The 16,867-nt window shown below is 36.1% G+C and overlaps 1 protein-coding gene across 2 annotated transcripts in view; it reads right to left on the reverse strand.

The window, feature by feature from the left end:
- slc24a6a (solute carrier family 24 member 6a) overlaps positions 1–16,867 on the reverse strand; it is a 36,865-nt gene that overhangs the window by 5,796 nt on the left and 14,202 nt on the right. The window contains exons 3-12 of one of the 2 annotated variants that reach the window (XM_056472625.1): positions 13,089–13,165; positions 9,843–9,917; positions 9,673–9,757; positions 9,488–9,591; positions 9,340–9,414; positions 9,217–9,242; positions 9,080–9,133; positions 6,754–6,896; positions 5,214–5,299; positions 1,899–2,181 (exon numbers count right to left, since the gene is read on the reverse strand). In XM_056472625.1, the coding sequence (XP_056328600.1) occupies positions 1,899–2,181; positions 5,214–5,299; positions 6,754–6,896; positions 9,080–9,133; positions 9,217–9,242; positions 9,340–9,414; positions 9,488–9,591; positions 9,673–9,757; positions 9,843–9,917; positions 13,089–13,165 (1,008 nt within the window). Of the gene's footprint in view, positions 1–1,898; positions 2,182–5,132; positions 5,300–6,753; positions 6,897–9,079; positions 9,134–9,216; positions 9,243–9,339; positions 9,415–9,487; positions 9,592–9,672; positions 9,758–9,842; positions 9,918–13,088; positions 13,166–16,867 lie in introns of both variants that reach the window. The other variant, XM_056472624.1, reaches the window with a different exon arrangement.

Genomic DNA, 16,867 nt, shown 5'->3' on the forward strand with positions numbered 1-16,867 from the left:
TGAATATAGCCAATCATTTTGGTGCAAATAAACAAAACAGTTTTTTTTAAATAAATATTTTTTCACCTTTATTTGATAGGACAGTAGAGAGTATTGACATGAAAGCATGGGGAGCAGAAGGATCGGTATAGGACCGCGAGGCGAAATCGAACTCGGGTTGCCGGGAGCACCGGAGTGCATTTGTCAACGCACTAACCACTACACGATGGGCGTCGACTAAACAAAACAGTTTTAATAAACAGCTATATTTATAAAAATAAGAGTCTGGTGACCAAACACAAAGACAGTACATTTAAATTCAGACAAATTATTCCCCCCAAAATATATAAACTAAATAAATTTGATATTTTTTTTACGTCTCTCTTGATTTTTTCTTTTTATTAAAATATTATTTTATATTTTTCCCCAACATATTAATCAAAGTACTAAACTGCAACATATGTAGCATCGCGACAGCAAAATAACTTACAGCAGATTAAGCACAAGGTAGAATTTAAAATTTAAAAAAGGCACACATAGCTCCATTTTGGTAAGAAATCGTATTGAAGCCCACAAACAACATTCTTACTCCAGGTAAACTGCCAACAGCTAAAATACTTTAAAAATTGAATTTGAAATTGAAATGAACTCTTGTTACCTGTAAATATAATTTACACATCATATTTGAAAACAATATTATCTGTATTGTAATCTGTTTTGTTTTTGTTTTTGTAATTTGTATGAATTGAAAGCGAGGTATAGTCTGTTGTGTCAAACGCACATCACATGACAGCAACTTCTCAAACGCCCTTAAACTTGTAAACAAAGAGTCGCTGTCATTTCTGGAGGAGATTCAACATCAAGACCAAGTTCCAAGCAAAGACCAAGTCTAGGGTGGATTTAACCAACAAGTGAAGTAAGCAGCCGCTTAGGGCCCCAGGAAATTTGGGGGCCCAAATAAATACCTAGAAGTACAAATTGTACACATAACATTGTTTCCTATCGTAATTTTTGTATGGTAAGGGTCTAACAAATTAAATTTCAATGTAATTATAACATCAAGACAGATTTGTCTTACACCCCCAGTCATGGGCGTAGCAACCGGAAGGGGGGGAAGGTTGGGGGGGGTGATTAAACAGGTGATTAATAATTATATGAACGTAAAATTTTGGATCTCATACAGCTGTCACCCACACGTTTACAATATCCGCTACACCCATGCACCCAATCATGGAGCAGTCCAGCAGTCAAGTCAGGTCAAGATTCAATTTCATAAGCATTTTTTTTTATGGTTTATTAATTTTTAATTGTGAAATAATTTTCAGAAAACAAATAATTTAAAATGTAGAGATATTTTATTAAGATAAAACATGTAAAAGGAGATTTAGTGATATAAGGAAAAAACAACAACAGCAAAGTAAATCAATTAAAAAATTTATAAAACTACAAAGGGTGGATTTTAGGACTGTTGGGTCCCATGGCTGGAACTGCTTAGGGCCCCCAAATCACTAAATGGGCCCCTGACCAAGCCCAAGCTGCTTATGAAGACCAGTGTGATCTGATATAGCATTTTCCAGAGGATGATAATGTGTAAAACGGCCATAAATCAGGTTGGTGTCGTGATGAACGAAATGTTTTTTTTGAGTGCACATGTGCATTAGCTTGGGCAGCCTGAAAAAATGCTGATTTTGTTTGATTCAAACGTTTAGAAACTAAACTTATGAGACAGTTATTGTTTAATTTTATTGGTGACTTCAAATATGTAATAAAATCATAAGCTTGGGCAAGCTTATCAAGAATTTGATGATTCCCCATCGATTACTGCTCGAAAGGCATTTTAAAGATGGCCGCTGAGTGAAATGACTTGCTTAAAAGTCTTCAAAACAACTCTCTGATATTCACTCTTGATATTCACTCACCTGGCACAGTGAAGGGCCTGAAGGGTTCTTCATCTGCCTCTTCTTCTTCGTCCTCCTCGTCTTCTTTCGGCTGTGTGTCCTCTATGTCTGCTACTCGTTCTAACTCTCCTCCTTGGTTCCTGTGTCTGGGCTCCTCCAGGGGTTGTGTTTCACTCTCGAGGGCCCCTCCGTTCTCCAGACCCCAAGGAACCGCCTCCATGCCTGGACCATCTTGTCCTGCAGTGTCTCCTGCTCCGCTGCCACTGCTGTCTCCAGGACTCCTGTTTCTAATCAGCCTCTGCCTCTGTGGATGACAGACAGAATGCAGTTGAAGTCAGAATTATTAGCCCTTCTGAATTATTAGCCCCCCTGTATATTTTTTCCCCAATTTCTGTTTAACGGAGAGAAGATTTTTTCAACACATTTCTAAACATAATAGTTTTAATAACTCATCTCTAATAACTGATTTATTTTATCTGTGCCATGATGACAGAACATAATATTTAACTAGATATTTTTCAAGATACTAGTATTCAGCTTAAAGTGACAGTTAAAGGCTTAATTTGGTTAATTATGCAAGTTAGGATAATTAGGCAAATCATTGTATAACAATGGTTTGTTCTATAGACAATCAAAAAAAACATGCTTAAGGGGGCTAATAATATTGACCTTAAAATGGCTTTTAAAAATTTTTAAACCGCTTTTACTTTACATTAAATAAAACAAATAAGACTTTCTCAAGAAGAAAAAATATTATTGTAAATACTGTGAAAAAAATCCTTGCTCTGTTAAACATCATTTGGGAAATATTTGAGAATAAAATAAAATAAAAATAAATAAATAAATCACAGGAGGGCTAATAATTCTGACTTCAACTATATATGATAGATGTACAGTCGGATACAGTAGAACAGGAGCCTGTATGATGAGAAATGAGAAGTTTCAGAGTCAAGCTTGCTGAGCAGATAAAGCGCCTCTTCAAGATGACATGCAAGAGCTGCAAGAGTCAAGACGACAAGCAGGTCATGTGAACGACTGTTGATGGAATAAAGCATTTGCCCAAACATACAACGAAATGATTAGATAAGAATTCAAGGGGTTGGAAGAAAAATGGAAGTCAGGAGTAGTGCCAGAGGATCTCTGAACCTACGAAAAAACACCATTGCTGATACAGAATATGAAGAGCAAATCCTTGCTGCTTATAAAGAAAATGACAGCAGGCGTTCTGAGGACTTGAAATGTCGCTGTTCTACCTGACTCAAATCTTACACGAGGGTCGTATTAAAGGGCACCTATTTTACCTCTTTTTCAAGATTTAATACAAGTCTTTTGTGTCTCCAGAATGTGTCTGTAAAGCTTCAGCTCAAAACACTCATCAGATTATTGATTAAACCTTTCAGAATAATGGAATTGTCTGCTCTGAACACATTGTAGCTGTTTTTGTTGCCTGTGCCTTTAATGCTAGCTCTCCCTGCCCACTGTTCCCACGTGCCTGTCAGAGTGTGCCTCAATCAGTCTGTCACAGTGACAGACATGAAGGAAGCAGATCTCACATAACGTTTGTGAGAAATACTACAGTAAGAACTTTCACAATTATTATTTGATCTACTTGTTGTGGATTTAATTGAAGCCTTTCTGCAACGATGAGTCACACACAATGTCATTACACACACTCACACACACACACACACACACACAGCCCGTTTTACTTTGCACTGTTTTTGCACGGTAAATGTAACAGAATACACGTTAATATCCACTGCTGTATGGATATCCGTTGTGTTAATGTAATAAATAAACCTGATTTAACGTCTTCTTTTATAACTGTACCTACATGCGGCTGTGGTGATGAAGACGGTAAAATAGCTACAATTCATTACTAACATGCACTGTTTTAAAAACGTTTTAAACTTGTAAAACTCATTCTTGATCATATTTGATGATGACTGATGATCACAGAAAGCGGAACAGATCTTTTAATCGAGCTTACAAAAGATGATTTTCATCATAGGTGCCCTTTAAAGGACCCACAGAAAAAGTAAGAATAAATGACATTTCTAATATTTCTCTAAGACAGCACTGACACTTCTTTTATTTGGGTGTATTTTCAGGTCTTCTCAGGAGTTGTATTTCTTTCTTAACCTATATTTTTGATTTCCTGTTTCATAGTTTGAACATGTAATGTCTTTGAAATTTAAAACAGTGTTAGAGATTAAGACTTACTAAGAATTACAAGTATTTATGCATTCAATAACAACTAAGAACAAAAGCATTTTTGCTCAACATTTTTAATAAACTATTTGTTAACATTAAATGTAAAATTTAGTATATATATATATATATATATATATATATATATATATATAAAGAGAGAGAGAGAGAGAGAGAGAGAGAGAGAAAGAATATCAGAAATACTGAAAAGATAACTAATTTGTAATTAGTTAATTTTAAATATATAAAAAGAAAACTGTTATTTAAAATTATAATAATATTTCAAAATATTACTACATTACTATATTTTTATATTAAATAATCGAAGCATTGTTTTTTATATACATTTTTAAAAATCTTAATAACTCCAAATGTGTGAGCTTCAAAAAAATCTTATAAAAATGTATCAAATTAATAAATGAAGTTCTAAGAAAATTTAATGAAACTTAAGACACAAAAATATATTATAAGAATAATTCATTCATTCTTTTCTTTTCGGCATAGTCCCTTTATTAACAAGGGGCTGCCACAGCGGAATGAACTGCCAACTTATCCAGCATATGTTTTAAGCAGCGGATGCCCTTCCAGCTGCAACCAATCACTGGGAAACACCCATACACTCCCATTCACACACATACACTACTACCAATTTAGTTTCTTTTATTCACCTATAGCGCCTGTCTTTGGACCGGAGCACCCAGAGGAAACCCACGTGAATACAGTGAGAACATGCAAACTCCACACAGAAATGCCAACTGACCCAGCCGAGGCTTGAACCAGCTACCTTCTTGCTGTGAGGTGATCATGCTACCCACTTCGCCACCATGAAACCCATAAGAATAATATATAAAAATTACCATTAATTTTGTTTTACAAAGACGATACACTAATAAAATCATGAAATTTAGAACTCTAATACTCACTTCCTACATTTAATACATATAATAAGCTTGCTAGTTCATATTCAAGGTTGAGTAACTGTTGTATCAGCTGTCTGTCGTCCCATCCAGACGTGCAGGAAGCAAGCGCACGTCCAGCCAGTACCTCAGTGATGAGCATGCGTCCGGCCATGCTGAGGCGAGTGCGGGGAGAGAAGTGAGGCGTGATCATGACACGGAGGCTTGCCTCTGAGAAAGAGAACTGGTGAGGGTGAAGACTCATCAGCTCATCCACCATCACCACCGGGGAGTCCTGGCCACCCGCATTCTGACCTGAAAGACAAGAGAGAAAGAGATGTCATGCTTTATATATAATGCAGACTTGCTCAGGATGACACACAGAGATCCACCCTTCATCCACACCACTGCTGAGTAAGTTACTTCAAAAAAGTCAATCATTACTAATTACATTATTAAAATGGTATTGAAAGTACTTTTGTAATCACTTTGAGTAAAAAGTAGTTTAATTTAAATACTTGACTCAATAGTACAGAAAATCCCTATAAATCTCAACGCGTAAACATTTGAGTCAAACATGAGCTTTTAGCTTAGTTATATAAAGTAATACTTAAAGTCTGTGAGAATTAGAAGTTGCGGAGACTTTTATTTCAGTATGTTAAACAGAATATAAACAGAATATTCAGTAGTGGGAGGGGCTTTCTTTTGTGCATCATATAAACAATACAATAAGCATTGTTAAATGTAAATTCTGATTTCACGTGGACATGAAATGTTTCATTGTAATGACGCCATATTTCAAACATACTGTCAGTGATGTACAACTCAATTCATTGTTCAATCGTTTAGATAAACATAACCATCTTTAGTTGACAAATAGAATTATTCTGCAAAGTATATTTGTATTACAATAAATACAAATTTATACAGACCTATTGAATATATGTACAGTACTTAAGTGTTTTATTTGAACCTAAATGACCTAACAACGAAACAAATCCCTTACTTTACTTTTTCATAGCATGTGTAATCTTTAACTAGTTCATAATTTTGTAACTAATTACCTCATGCCCCCTTTTGAGTGTAGCCCCCAGCTCAACCCCTGGTGGCTGGATGCAGTACAAGTCAAAACCCAGCCTTCATGTTAACAAACGAGACTTCAGTCCAAATAAAAAAAATTGATTACACTAGCAATAAAATGTACAGAACAATGGTTTTGGTCAATTAAGGCACTTGTTATCATGCTGATATAGGTTCAGATGTTTTTAGCCAGTAATTTAATGCTATAAAAACAGGGCTTGTAATCATGACTAACAGTTGTGATTCACAGCCTCTCTAAGCAGACTCCCGGAGCTTCGGGAGGAAATTGAAGTATCAATGCTTGATTTCTATGTTATTTTACTATTGTTCAGCAGTAAGCTATACTTTCTGACCTACAGGTTCTGATGGATCACTATTTATTCAGTATAGTGTGGGTTTATCTTAGTTGTTTGATAATACCAAACATTATATGATGTGAAAAACAGATGATTGTTATCTAGCAGTAATTGACTAATTCTTTTTATGGGTATGAAATAATAATTAGAAAGACTCATGTTGGCCTATGTCCACATGGATGACCCAGGAACCAGGCCCCTTTTTCAGCAATTTTTTGCAACAGTCTGCTCGTCATCAGCGTTTCGCAATTAAAGAATTCAATGGCAGAAGGCAGTGTCGCGTCATCCACATTTTTTACAGTCTATGATTACACCCAACATGGATCCACACACCTTTCTTCAGGAGGATCATGGAGGTGTCACAGTGTGGGCTTGCCTCTCCTACTGACACATCTCTGCGCAGACTGCTGACCAGACAGGGCTGACCCGGGATACCAAACCTCTGCTCCACCCAGCCCCAAATCTGACTGTTAAACCTTGAAATAGACACACATACATTCATATTACCGTGTATCATACTGAAAATTTAATAGCAAAGGAAAACAAAATAATTGAGTATGTCATTCGCTGTGCACAACAATCAAAAACAACACATCTTGAGAAACTAAAAGCATTCACAGCATGATTATTCCCTGAACGTCAGCCTGTGAGTGAATCACAAAAGTGCTACTAATTTGATCTAATAGAAACCCATTATATAACCTCACAGCCAAATCCCACAGTGGATTATTCTTGCGGATTTGATGTACATGCACCATTCTATTTGATATTCATTCATAAATTTTTGATAGGGGTCGCCAAAGAGGAATGAACCACCAACTATTCCAGCATATGTTTTACACAGCGGATGCCCTTCCAGCTGCAACCCAGTACTGGGAAACACCCATACACTCACACACACACTCATACACTATGGCCAATTTTGCTTACCCAGTTCACCTATAGCGGTTCACCTTACCCAATTCACCTACAGTGCGTCCGGAAAGTATTCATAACGCTTCACTTTTTCACAATTTTTTTATGTTTTTATGCTAAAATGGATTAAATTCATTTATTTCCTCAAAATTCTACACACAATACACCATAATGACTATAGATTTTTTGAAATTGTTGCAAATTTATTAACAATAAAAAAACCTGAAAAATCACATGTACATAAGTATTGACACCCTTTGCTCAATACTTTGTTGATGCACCTTTGGCAGCAATTACAGCCTCAAGTCTTTTTGAATATGATGCCACAAGCTTGGCACACCTGTCTTTGGGAATTTTTGCCCATTCCTCTTTGCAGTACCTCTCAAGCTCTATCAGGTTGGGTGGGAAGTGAAGGTGTGCAGCCATTTTCAGATCTCTCCAGAGATGTGCAATAGGATTTAGGTCTAGGCTCTGGCTGGGCCACTCAATGACATTCAAGGACACTCAAGGAGTTGTTGTGAAGCCACTCCATTAATATTTTGGTAGTGCGCTTTGGGTGCTTTTAGTCTAAGGTCAAGAGCTCTCTGAAGCAGGTTTTCATTCAGGATGTCTCTGTACATTGCTGCATTCATCTTTTAATCTATTCTGACTAGTCATCCAGTTCCTGCTGCTGAAAAACATCCCCACAGCAAGATGCTGCCTCCACCATGCTTCACTGTAGGGATGGTATTAGCCTGGTGATGAGCAGTGTCTGGTTTTCTCTAAACGTAACACCTGGCATTCACTCCAAAGAGTTCAATTTAAGTCTCATCAGACCAGAGAATTTTATTTCTTATGGTCTGAGAGTCCTTCAGATGCATTTTGGCAAATTCCAGGCGAGGAGTGGCTTCTGTCTGGCCACTCTACCGTAAAGGCCTGATTGATGGATTGCTGCACAGATGGTTTTCCTCCTGTAAGTTTCTCCTCTCCACAGAAGAACGCTGGAGCTCAGACATAGTGACCATCGGGTTATTGATCACCTCCCTGACTAAGGCCCTTCTCCCCCGATCACTCAGCTTAGATGGCCGGCCAGCTCTAGGAAGAGTCCGGGTGGTTCCAAACATCTTCCACTTAGGGATGATGGAGGCCACTGTGCTCATTGGAACTTTCAGAGCAGCAGAAATGTTTCTGTAACCTTCCCCAGCCTTGTGCCTCGAGACAATCCTATCTCGGAGGTCTACAGACAATTCCTTAGTCTTCATGCTTGGTTTGTGCTTTGACATGCACTGTCAACCCTGGGACCTTATACAGACAGGTGTATGCCTTTTCAAATCATGTTCAATTTACCACAGGTGAACTCAAATTAAGCTGCTGAAACATCTCAAGAACGATCAGTGGAAACAGAATGTACCTGAGCTTAATTTAGAGCTTCACGGCAAAGGCTGTCAATACTTATGTACATGTGATTTTTCAGGTTTTTTATTTTAATAAATTTGCAACAATTTCAAAAAGTCTTTTTTCACATTGTCATTATGGTGTATTGTGTGTAGAATGTTGAGGAAATAAATTAATTTAATCCATTTTGGAATAAGGTTGTAACATAAAAAAAATGTGTAAAAAGTGAAGCGCTGTGAATACTTTCCGGATGCACTGTATATTCACCACACGTGGGGGGAAACCGGAGCACCCGGAGGAAACCACCATGCCGCCTCTATTTGATTTGTTTAAATAGTTAAATAATGTTTAAAACAAGTGAAATACTCACTTCATGATGAGGATGTAAACTCCATACATCGATATGAGGATTATAGTCTCCCACCTGCAACAGTGATGTCATATGAAAAATAGCATGCTTCACTAAAATGTAAATAATCATTATTACAGCTTCTCAGCCACACTCACCAGATTACTTTTTCATCATATATGATCTGAAATACAAATAAACAAACACAAAAATAGCCTTAATTTAGTGTGGCTACAAATGTAAAACACAAACAGAACCTGAAAACCAACAGTCCTGCTTACCAGAATCAATGCCAGCACAGAGAGGATGTAGAAAATAGAGTCACGGAAGAGCGGCCACCAGGTCAAAGTGATGGTCTGTGAAGTGGTTCATATTTATCAGTTCAATAGTCTCATATTTATTGTTTTAAATACCCATAAACTGTACTACCTGTCCAGCAAATATCCCACAAACTCCGATGATGACCAGGATGTTAAAGACAGCAGATCCCACGATAGTTCCTACACCCAGATCTCCCTTGGTGATGAAGACGCCTGAAATGAAGAGACAACTTTTTATCGATAACTTATTTATACAGTAAGTTTTATTGAAAATCATTGCTAGAGGTCACTGACCAATCAACGATGTGAAAAGCTCAGGGGCGGAGCTTCCTGCTGCCATAAAAGTGGCACCGGCAACATCTTCACTGAGGTGCAGATTCTGAAGATACAAACTCCAGCTCAGAATATACTCTGATTTTTCTACAGTACCATTGAGGGTTATTATCAGCACAATCTACATTTACCTCACAGATTTTTTCCAGAGAGGGGACAAAGAAGACATCGCAGACAATAGCAAGGGCGTAGAACATATAAACCGCCTGTGGAAGAGCAGACAAAAGACAGTAGAGATTCAGCAACAGTGTTGTCAAAGGCTAAACTGCAATAGAGGCTTTCATTTTTAGTTATGGTTTTGAATTTTGCTATGCATTCCTTCAAAGAACAAATATATTTATTTATTTAAAAAAATAGACTTAAACAAGTTGGTATGCAAATAATTTTCATAAAGATAGTTATAGAAATTGCACAAACAGTGTAAAAAAATGACCATAATTTTACCAATAAAATATTGCAAAAGTGCTTTGATAAAACTTATTAAATGGTAAGTTTCCTCACTATAGACACAGAATAATTTTCATATTCGTTTTTTTAACTGACTGTTTTCTTCTTGTTTTTTTTTCTACAGTAAATGTCCAGTGAAATTAAAGTAACGTTTTTTAGATGTTTGTGTGGTTTCACATCTAGATGTTTGTTTTGGAACCTGTCTCGTTTGCCCAGTTAGCGTGGTTTCGTTTGGCATATGTGAAACCCGCAATCATTCTCGTATCTGCGCCAAATCAATCGGTCCAAGATTGCCTGAATGAGGTGGTCTCGGCTCGATTGAAACAAACTCTGGAGCGAATCGATTGTAGTGAGAAAGCAATGCGATCCATCGAACTAATGAAACAGGCTATATCACAGTGTATTATGGTTGCGTAATAGCCATATATACGGCTATATAAATGAGAATTATGAGTAGGGCGACATAACATTCCTATCGGTAAATGTGTATTTTATGTCGAATACGAAAGTGAAAGCATGCTGAAATATTAACGAGAGCTGTTTATCTGTTATGAAAATTGACTGAAGCTATGATCTGTTTTTTTTTATATATATTTTAATCTTATAGCATTTTGTATCAGGCCTAATATCAAAATATCGTTTGTGCACTGACACCTCGAAAGAAAGATCAACATTGATCTGCTTCATGATCTGACATGAAATGAGGCTATGTATGAGAAAGTCTTACCTCTCTGATTTATATTTGGTGATAATATCTGTGGGTGTCAAAATTAAAGTGCAGCTTTTCGCTTATGTCTTGTTTCTCATCATCATAAATTAAAATAAAAACATATGACAGCTAAGCAGAATCTGCGCAACTCTGAAAAATGAACCCTGAAACCAATGTTTACTCGCACATGGCTTGCTTGGTCCATTTAGAAACTTTGCAGTGTGAAAGTGAACCGCACCAAGAACAAAAATAAACATTGTAACAAATTTAATCCCTGTTTCAGAATAAAACAATCGATCTACATGTGTGAAAGCACCGTTAGTATCAGTATGTTAGTCTTCAAGTATATCTATCAGCTAGTGTGCTACAAAACAATGCCAAAATTTGCGTTTAGATGATATAATCTGATATAAACATTTAAAGCTTGTAGTTTGTCACTAAATGGATCAACTTTTTTTCATGTCCTCATACTTCAGTTTCTCATCAAATATTGACCAATCAAATGCTCTTTAGTATCTGACATGCCCCGCCCCCCTTCAAAACGCTTCTCATTTGCTTTTCATTTGATGAGCTTGAGCTCGACCCCTCTTACTGGCAGAGTGGTGAGAAAACAAAACGCTACTGGCTGTTTTTTTAAAGGGGAGGAGCTACTCTATGTCCCACTTCTCTTCATTTTTCAGTTGAGATTACATCAAACATTGAATCATTTTTTTCTCATAGAACATTTTTCTGATTTTGTTGGTTTTTTGTGTATTACAAAGAACAGAGATCAGAACATTTTTTAAAAATGTTTCTTACAGTTTACAAGTAAAACTATTCAAGTAAAATGTAAGACTTGTACTAAAACCTTCCACTAAAAACTGCAAATAAAAAAAGGAAATCCACACTTTTATAAAAAGTATTTATTTATTTATTATTATTTATTACTATTTTAATGTTTTTTTTCCTCAACTTTAAAACAAGACATCTAAACATCTGAACAGCACATTAAAACAAAACAACTCCAGGACATCATACAAAACTTAAAAATAATAACAAAAGTAAAAAATAAATAAATAAATAAATAAAAAAAAGGGGGGGGGGGTTAATATCGATTATAATTGTTTACATACAATATCAAAAGTAATTCAAAATTTACATTTGGGGTCGAGAGAAACATTTTCCTTTGATATATCAAACAAAGAGTCTCCTTCCAGAATTCCATCTCTTTACATTCACACATACAATGATAGAGAGTAACGCTTCCTTATCTGCATTTTTTACACCAGTCAGGAATCCTTGGATTGAATTTATTTCGCTTTACTGGGGTAATGTATGTTCTACAAGCTATTTATACTGCAGTAGTCTACATATAGTGTTGATGCTCTGGGTTTGGGCAAAAACACATGATTCTTCCCATTCTTCCTTTGAAATATTTTCCTGGAGATCATTTTCCCAGGCAGATAGGTAAGATATCTTTTGATTTTCTTTGATCTTTTGAATTTTCTTTTGACCCCTCAAGAAGTAAATTAGGATAGGTTGCCCCTGCTGTTCAAGTGCTTTAAGGTGTGATTCTCAATGGTTGACAGTGGGGGTTTTGTATATAAAAATCATTTATGATTGCATATTTAAATTGTTTTTTAAAGCCTCTTCTGCTTAATTAACTGCATTTATTTGATCGAGTATAAAGAGTAATATTCTAAAATATTGTAACAAATTCAATTATCTGTTTTTTATATATATATATATATATATATATATATATATATATATATTTTTATTTTATTTTTTTTTTTTTTGAAATGTAATTTATGCTTGTGCTTTAAAGCAGAATTGCTAGCAGCATTACTCCAGTTGTCATTAGCTATGATTCCATCCAAAACTGCAAATTAACTTTATGCGCAAAACTGGATTATCGCATAAAAGACATGCGAATAAAGCAGCATTTTCATCCAACGAGTCAAAGCTAACAAAATTGTCACTTCCTGGTTATCTGGCGCCAAATATCAACAGTAAAAAGGGAATTTGCTGTGATACAAGAAGCTAGTTATTATGAAGATGTCAAAAAGTCACAACCGTAGAATTAAACTGATCTCTCTAGGAACATAGAGACTTATCAATTTAACACATCCTTGCGGAATAAAAATATTTTTGTATTTCCAAAAAAACCATACTGACTTTAAACACTTGATTAAAGCTTTCAATTTTCTGTATATTTATCAAAGCAGTGCATCATACTTACACAAAACACGTGCAGTAGAATTGCCCCATGCCTCCTCTGTCCCTTAGTAAAGATGTCCTCTGGGAATTCATGGATAGCTGTGTGGAAAATATTTGACAATGAACACACAAGTAGAAAGAAAACACCAGTAGGAGTTTAGCATAGAGAAACAATGCAATCTATAAAGGAAGGCTCAAAATATTTGGAAACCCTTTCAAACACTAGCTTCACAGCCTTGGTCTGAAATGAAAGGGCTGCTTCACATATCGCAGATTAGCACTTGAGCTAAAGGTCAGAAGAAAAAGGTTTTGACAGTCTGACAGTGCAGTGGCTATATAAATTTATTCTATGTACATTAAAGAGGCCTCATGATGGACATTAAGTTGTATAAGAATAGGTCAGCATGCTTATGTTATTGAATCATTGATTCTGATTGGCTGATGAACAGTCAAATTAAGGCTGCGATTTGGGGAAAATATCTAATTGCAAATTTTTTGACTTGTGATTTAATTTGTAGTCAAGCTTCAGCCCAGTACTCTGTATCGTAGCTTCTTACTGCTAAAATGCAGTGAGTGTTAGTTAAAAAAGGAGCTGAAAAGATATTATTAACTCCAACTTTTATTCAAAATTAGTTTTTAAATATTCAGAAATTTAACACTCATTTTTCTCTAAAACAAACAGTAGTGTTATGGCGTTAGTTATCTCCTGGGGCCTGTTTCAGTAAGGAGGTTCAACCAACTTGAAGTTTAAACTTGATCTCTGAGTTGCTATACAGAGAGATTAAAAACTCAGAGTTTTCAGTTTCAGAATAGCGGATCTGAGTTTGGTCAATCACCTTTGAGTAGACCAACTCAGAGTTAAGCGCGCACACCGCAACTATAAAAAGGCATTATCAATGGAGCGCAGATATTACGAGTGACTGTGGCAACATCTTAAAAAAGAGATCACCATTTCTTTCTCCAGCTGAACTTGATGTGCTCATGCAAAGTTATAGCAAAAATGAGCATATATTTTAAAAACACCACCACTGCATCAGTGAAACAGAGACAGTTTGCATGGGAAAACAGCTGCTCAAGTTAATGCGTAATTTTACATTTAAAGGGCACCTATGGTGAAAAATCTACTTTACAAGCTGTTTGGACAGAAATGAGTGTAAGTATAGTGTATAAACTGTCATATTGCTGTGATATAAACACACCCAGTCCTTTTTTTCAAATGTAACAACAAAAATGGTGGACCAATTGGAGTGGTTTTCAGATCGACCGCAACTTGACGTAGGAGAGCGGTCCCCCCGCCCACCAATATTGATTGACAGCTGCTCGCATTAACATGTCCCGGTAGTCACGTGTATAAATATATCAACAAGAGAGGACGAGCGCAAAGCAACCGGGAATAAAAGGTGTGTTCAGTTCGCTAGGATCATCAATCCTCATTAAATGTGAGCAAGAGTGAGTTTTACAAGTTTAAAATGTTTTAAAACAGCGCATGTGTGTAATGAATTACAGCGATTTACTTTAGATTCACTTGTGCACTTGTGTGTGTGCTTGCCTTTTTTATTGATAAAGAGATAGAGGTTGATATGACATTTATGAATGTAAGCAGAACAATCATTTTTAGAAAGATTAATAATCCCATTAATCTAGTACATGTCGAAGGTCAGTGAATTTAAGCTAATTATTTATTAAAAAAGGACAAGCCATTCTTGTACGTGACTTTGTTCTTTGTGTGACTGAAATGTTGGCAATAGCTATGTTTCCATCTAAATATATATTAATTAAATTTATGTGCAAAACTGGAATAATGCATAAAAGATGTGCGAATAAAGCAGCGTTTCCATCCAGCGAGTCAAAGAGAACAAAATCGTCTCTTCCTGATTAAACAGGCGCCACATATCAACAGTAAAAACAGAATTTACTGCGGTAGAAGAAGCTGCGTCAATCTTTTCTTTATTTAATAAATGTACTTGCGCCTCAGAAGACAATGTTGACACACAATGAACACGAGGGGGCGTTTGAAGCCATGAGACGCAGAGAACAGACGCTCTTGACACGCTACAGAAGCTCTGGAGGTCATTAATAATATAATAACATTAATACTGAAACGGTTAAGGCGTTTTAGAATGAATAAGCAAAACTACATTTAAGATGTGTTACAGTGTGCTCAGCCTGCTGGTTTGTCCATTCACTCATATTTTCATTCATCATTTTGTCAGAAAAACACAAGGCAGGTCTAGACCGCATAACAGTTTTAAAAATTTAAATTAAAAGATACTAAATTTGATTACATTTAAATAATTTATACAATAATTACCATGTTATTTTACGTTTGATTGTTCAATTTCTGTACATAAATACTGTTAGACTCTCCAAAAAAAACCATAAAGCAGTATTTATTTAACTTTTATCTTTGCTCTGTAATTTATTATGATTTATGTAAACATACTGCAAACAAAAAGACTTGATCATCCCGATCTATCTACATAAATTAAATCTTTCCAAATAGAGCTATTCAAATAATCTAGTGAAAATATAATCATGGCGACGCAGTGGTGCAGTAGGTAGTGCTGTCGCTTCACAGCAAGAAGGTCGTTGGTTTGAACCTCGGCTGGGTCAGTTGGCGTTTCTGTGTGGAGTTTGCATATTCTCCCAGCGTTCGCGTGGGTTTCCTCCGGGTACTTTGGTTTCCCCCACAGTCCAAAGACATGCGGTACAGGTGAACTGAGAAGGCTAAATTGTCCATAGTGTGTGAGTGAGTGTGTATGGATGTTTGCCAGAGATGGGTTGTGTCTGGAAGGGCATCTGCTGCATGAAACACGTGCTTGATAAGTTGGCGGTTCATTCCGCTGTGGCGACCCCGGATTAATAAAGGGACTAAGCTGAAAAGAAAATGAATGAATGAAAAATATAATCATATCGCAATATATATTGCAGAAAAACAAAATATTGCAATGTAAGATTTTTCTAATATCGCGCAGCCCTAATGAGGAGGCATGTGGACATAACACAAAATCTACAGTAAATCAAGTAATTTTAGCATGCCAAAGTCTAATTTTATGCTTATAAAATATATTTTACCAACAACAAAATTGTGGCTAGTTTAAATGGCAAGTGGCTAGTAATGTTGGGAAACTACTAGCCACAGTGGCTGCTGATCAAAAAAGTTAATGTCAAGCCCTGGTGGTAACCATTGACTCAAAAGAAAACACCAGATGATTGGATAAAATAAAACAGAGTAGAAAATGTTATTTAATCTGTGAAAACATTGAGCTAGCTTGTGTTCTGCTTTCTCACTACATTGATGTCGGCCTTATCAAGAGAATGTGCTCCATTTAACTTAAGGTTGTTAAGAAGCTTTTGTCTTTGGTAACTAAGTGGCAATTGAATTGACCAGCCTTTTAGCTAATCTGTAATAGTGCAGAGAGGCCAGGAAGAGTGCGCCCAGTTAAATCAGAGGACTGGTAATACTTGAGCTTCTTGAGATGCAATCAGCGTGAAGACTGTTCTTGCTCTGACTGCCTTAAAGAGGCCATTTGTCTAATAAACAGCCCTGAAATAAAAAGACAGGAGAAGAAGTGACACCTTTTTAAATGCACGGATTAATAACCACCACAGCTTTTCTGTTTAAACTTATTGCATTTAAATAATACAGATTTTGCATCTAATTTGCTACATACACTCTATCAAATGGTTTCCAAAATAGGGGTTTTGCAGATTCAATAAAATTCAGACCTTTCAGTCAACAGTTCTTCAAAGAATTATTCATTTCTTAGAGTGAAAATACATATTAAAAAGACTTTTCTG

Source organism: Danio aesculapii, chromosome 14, assembly GCF_903798145.1.
Source record: "Danio aesculapii chromosome 14, fDanAes4.1, whole genome shotgun sequence".
Taxonomy (NCBI): domain Eukaryota; kingdom Metazoa; phylum Chordata; class Actinopteri; order Cypriniformes; family Danionidae; genus Danio; species Danio aesculapii.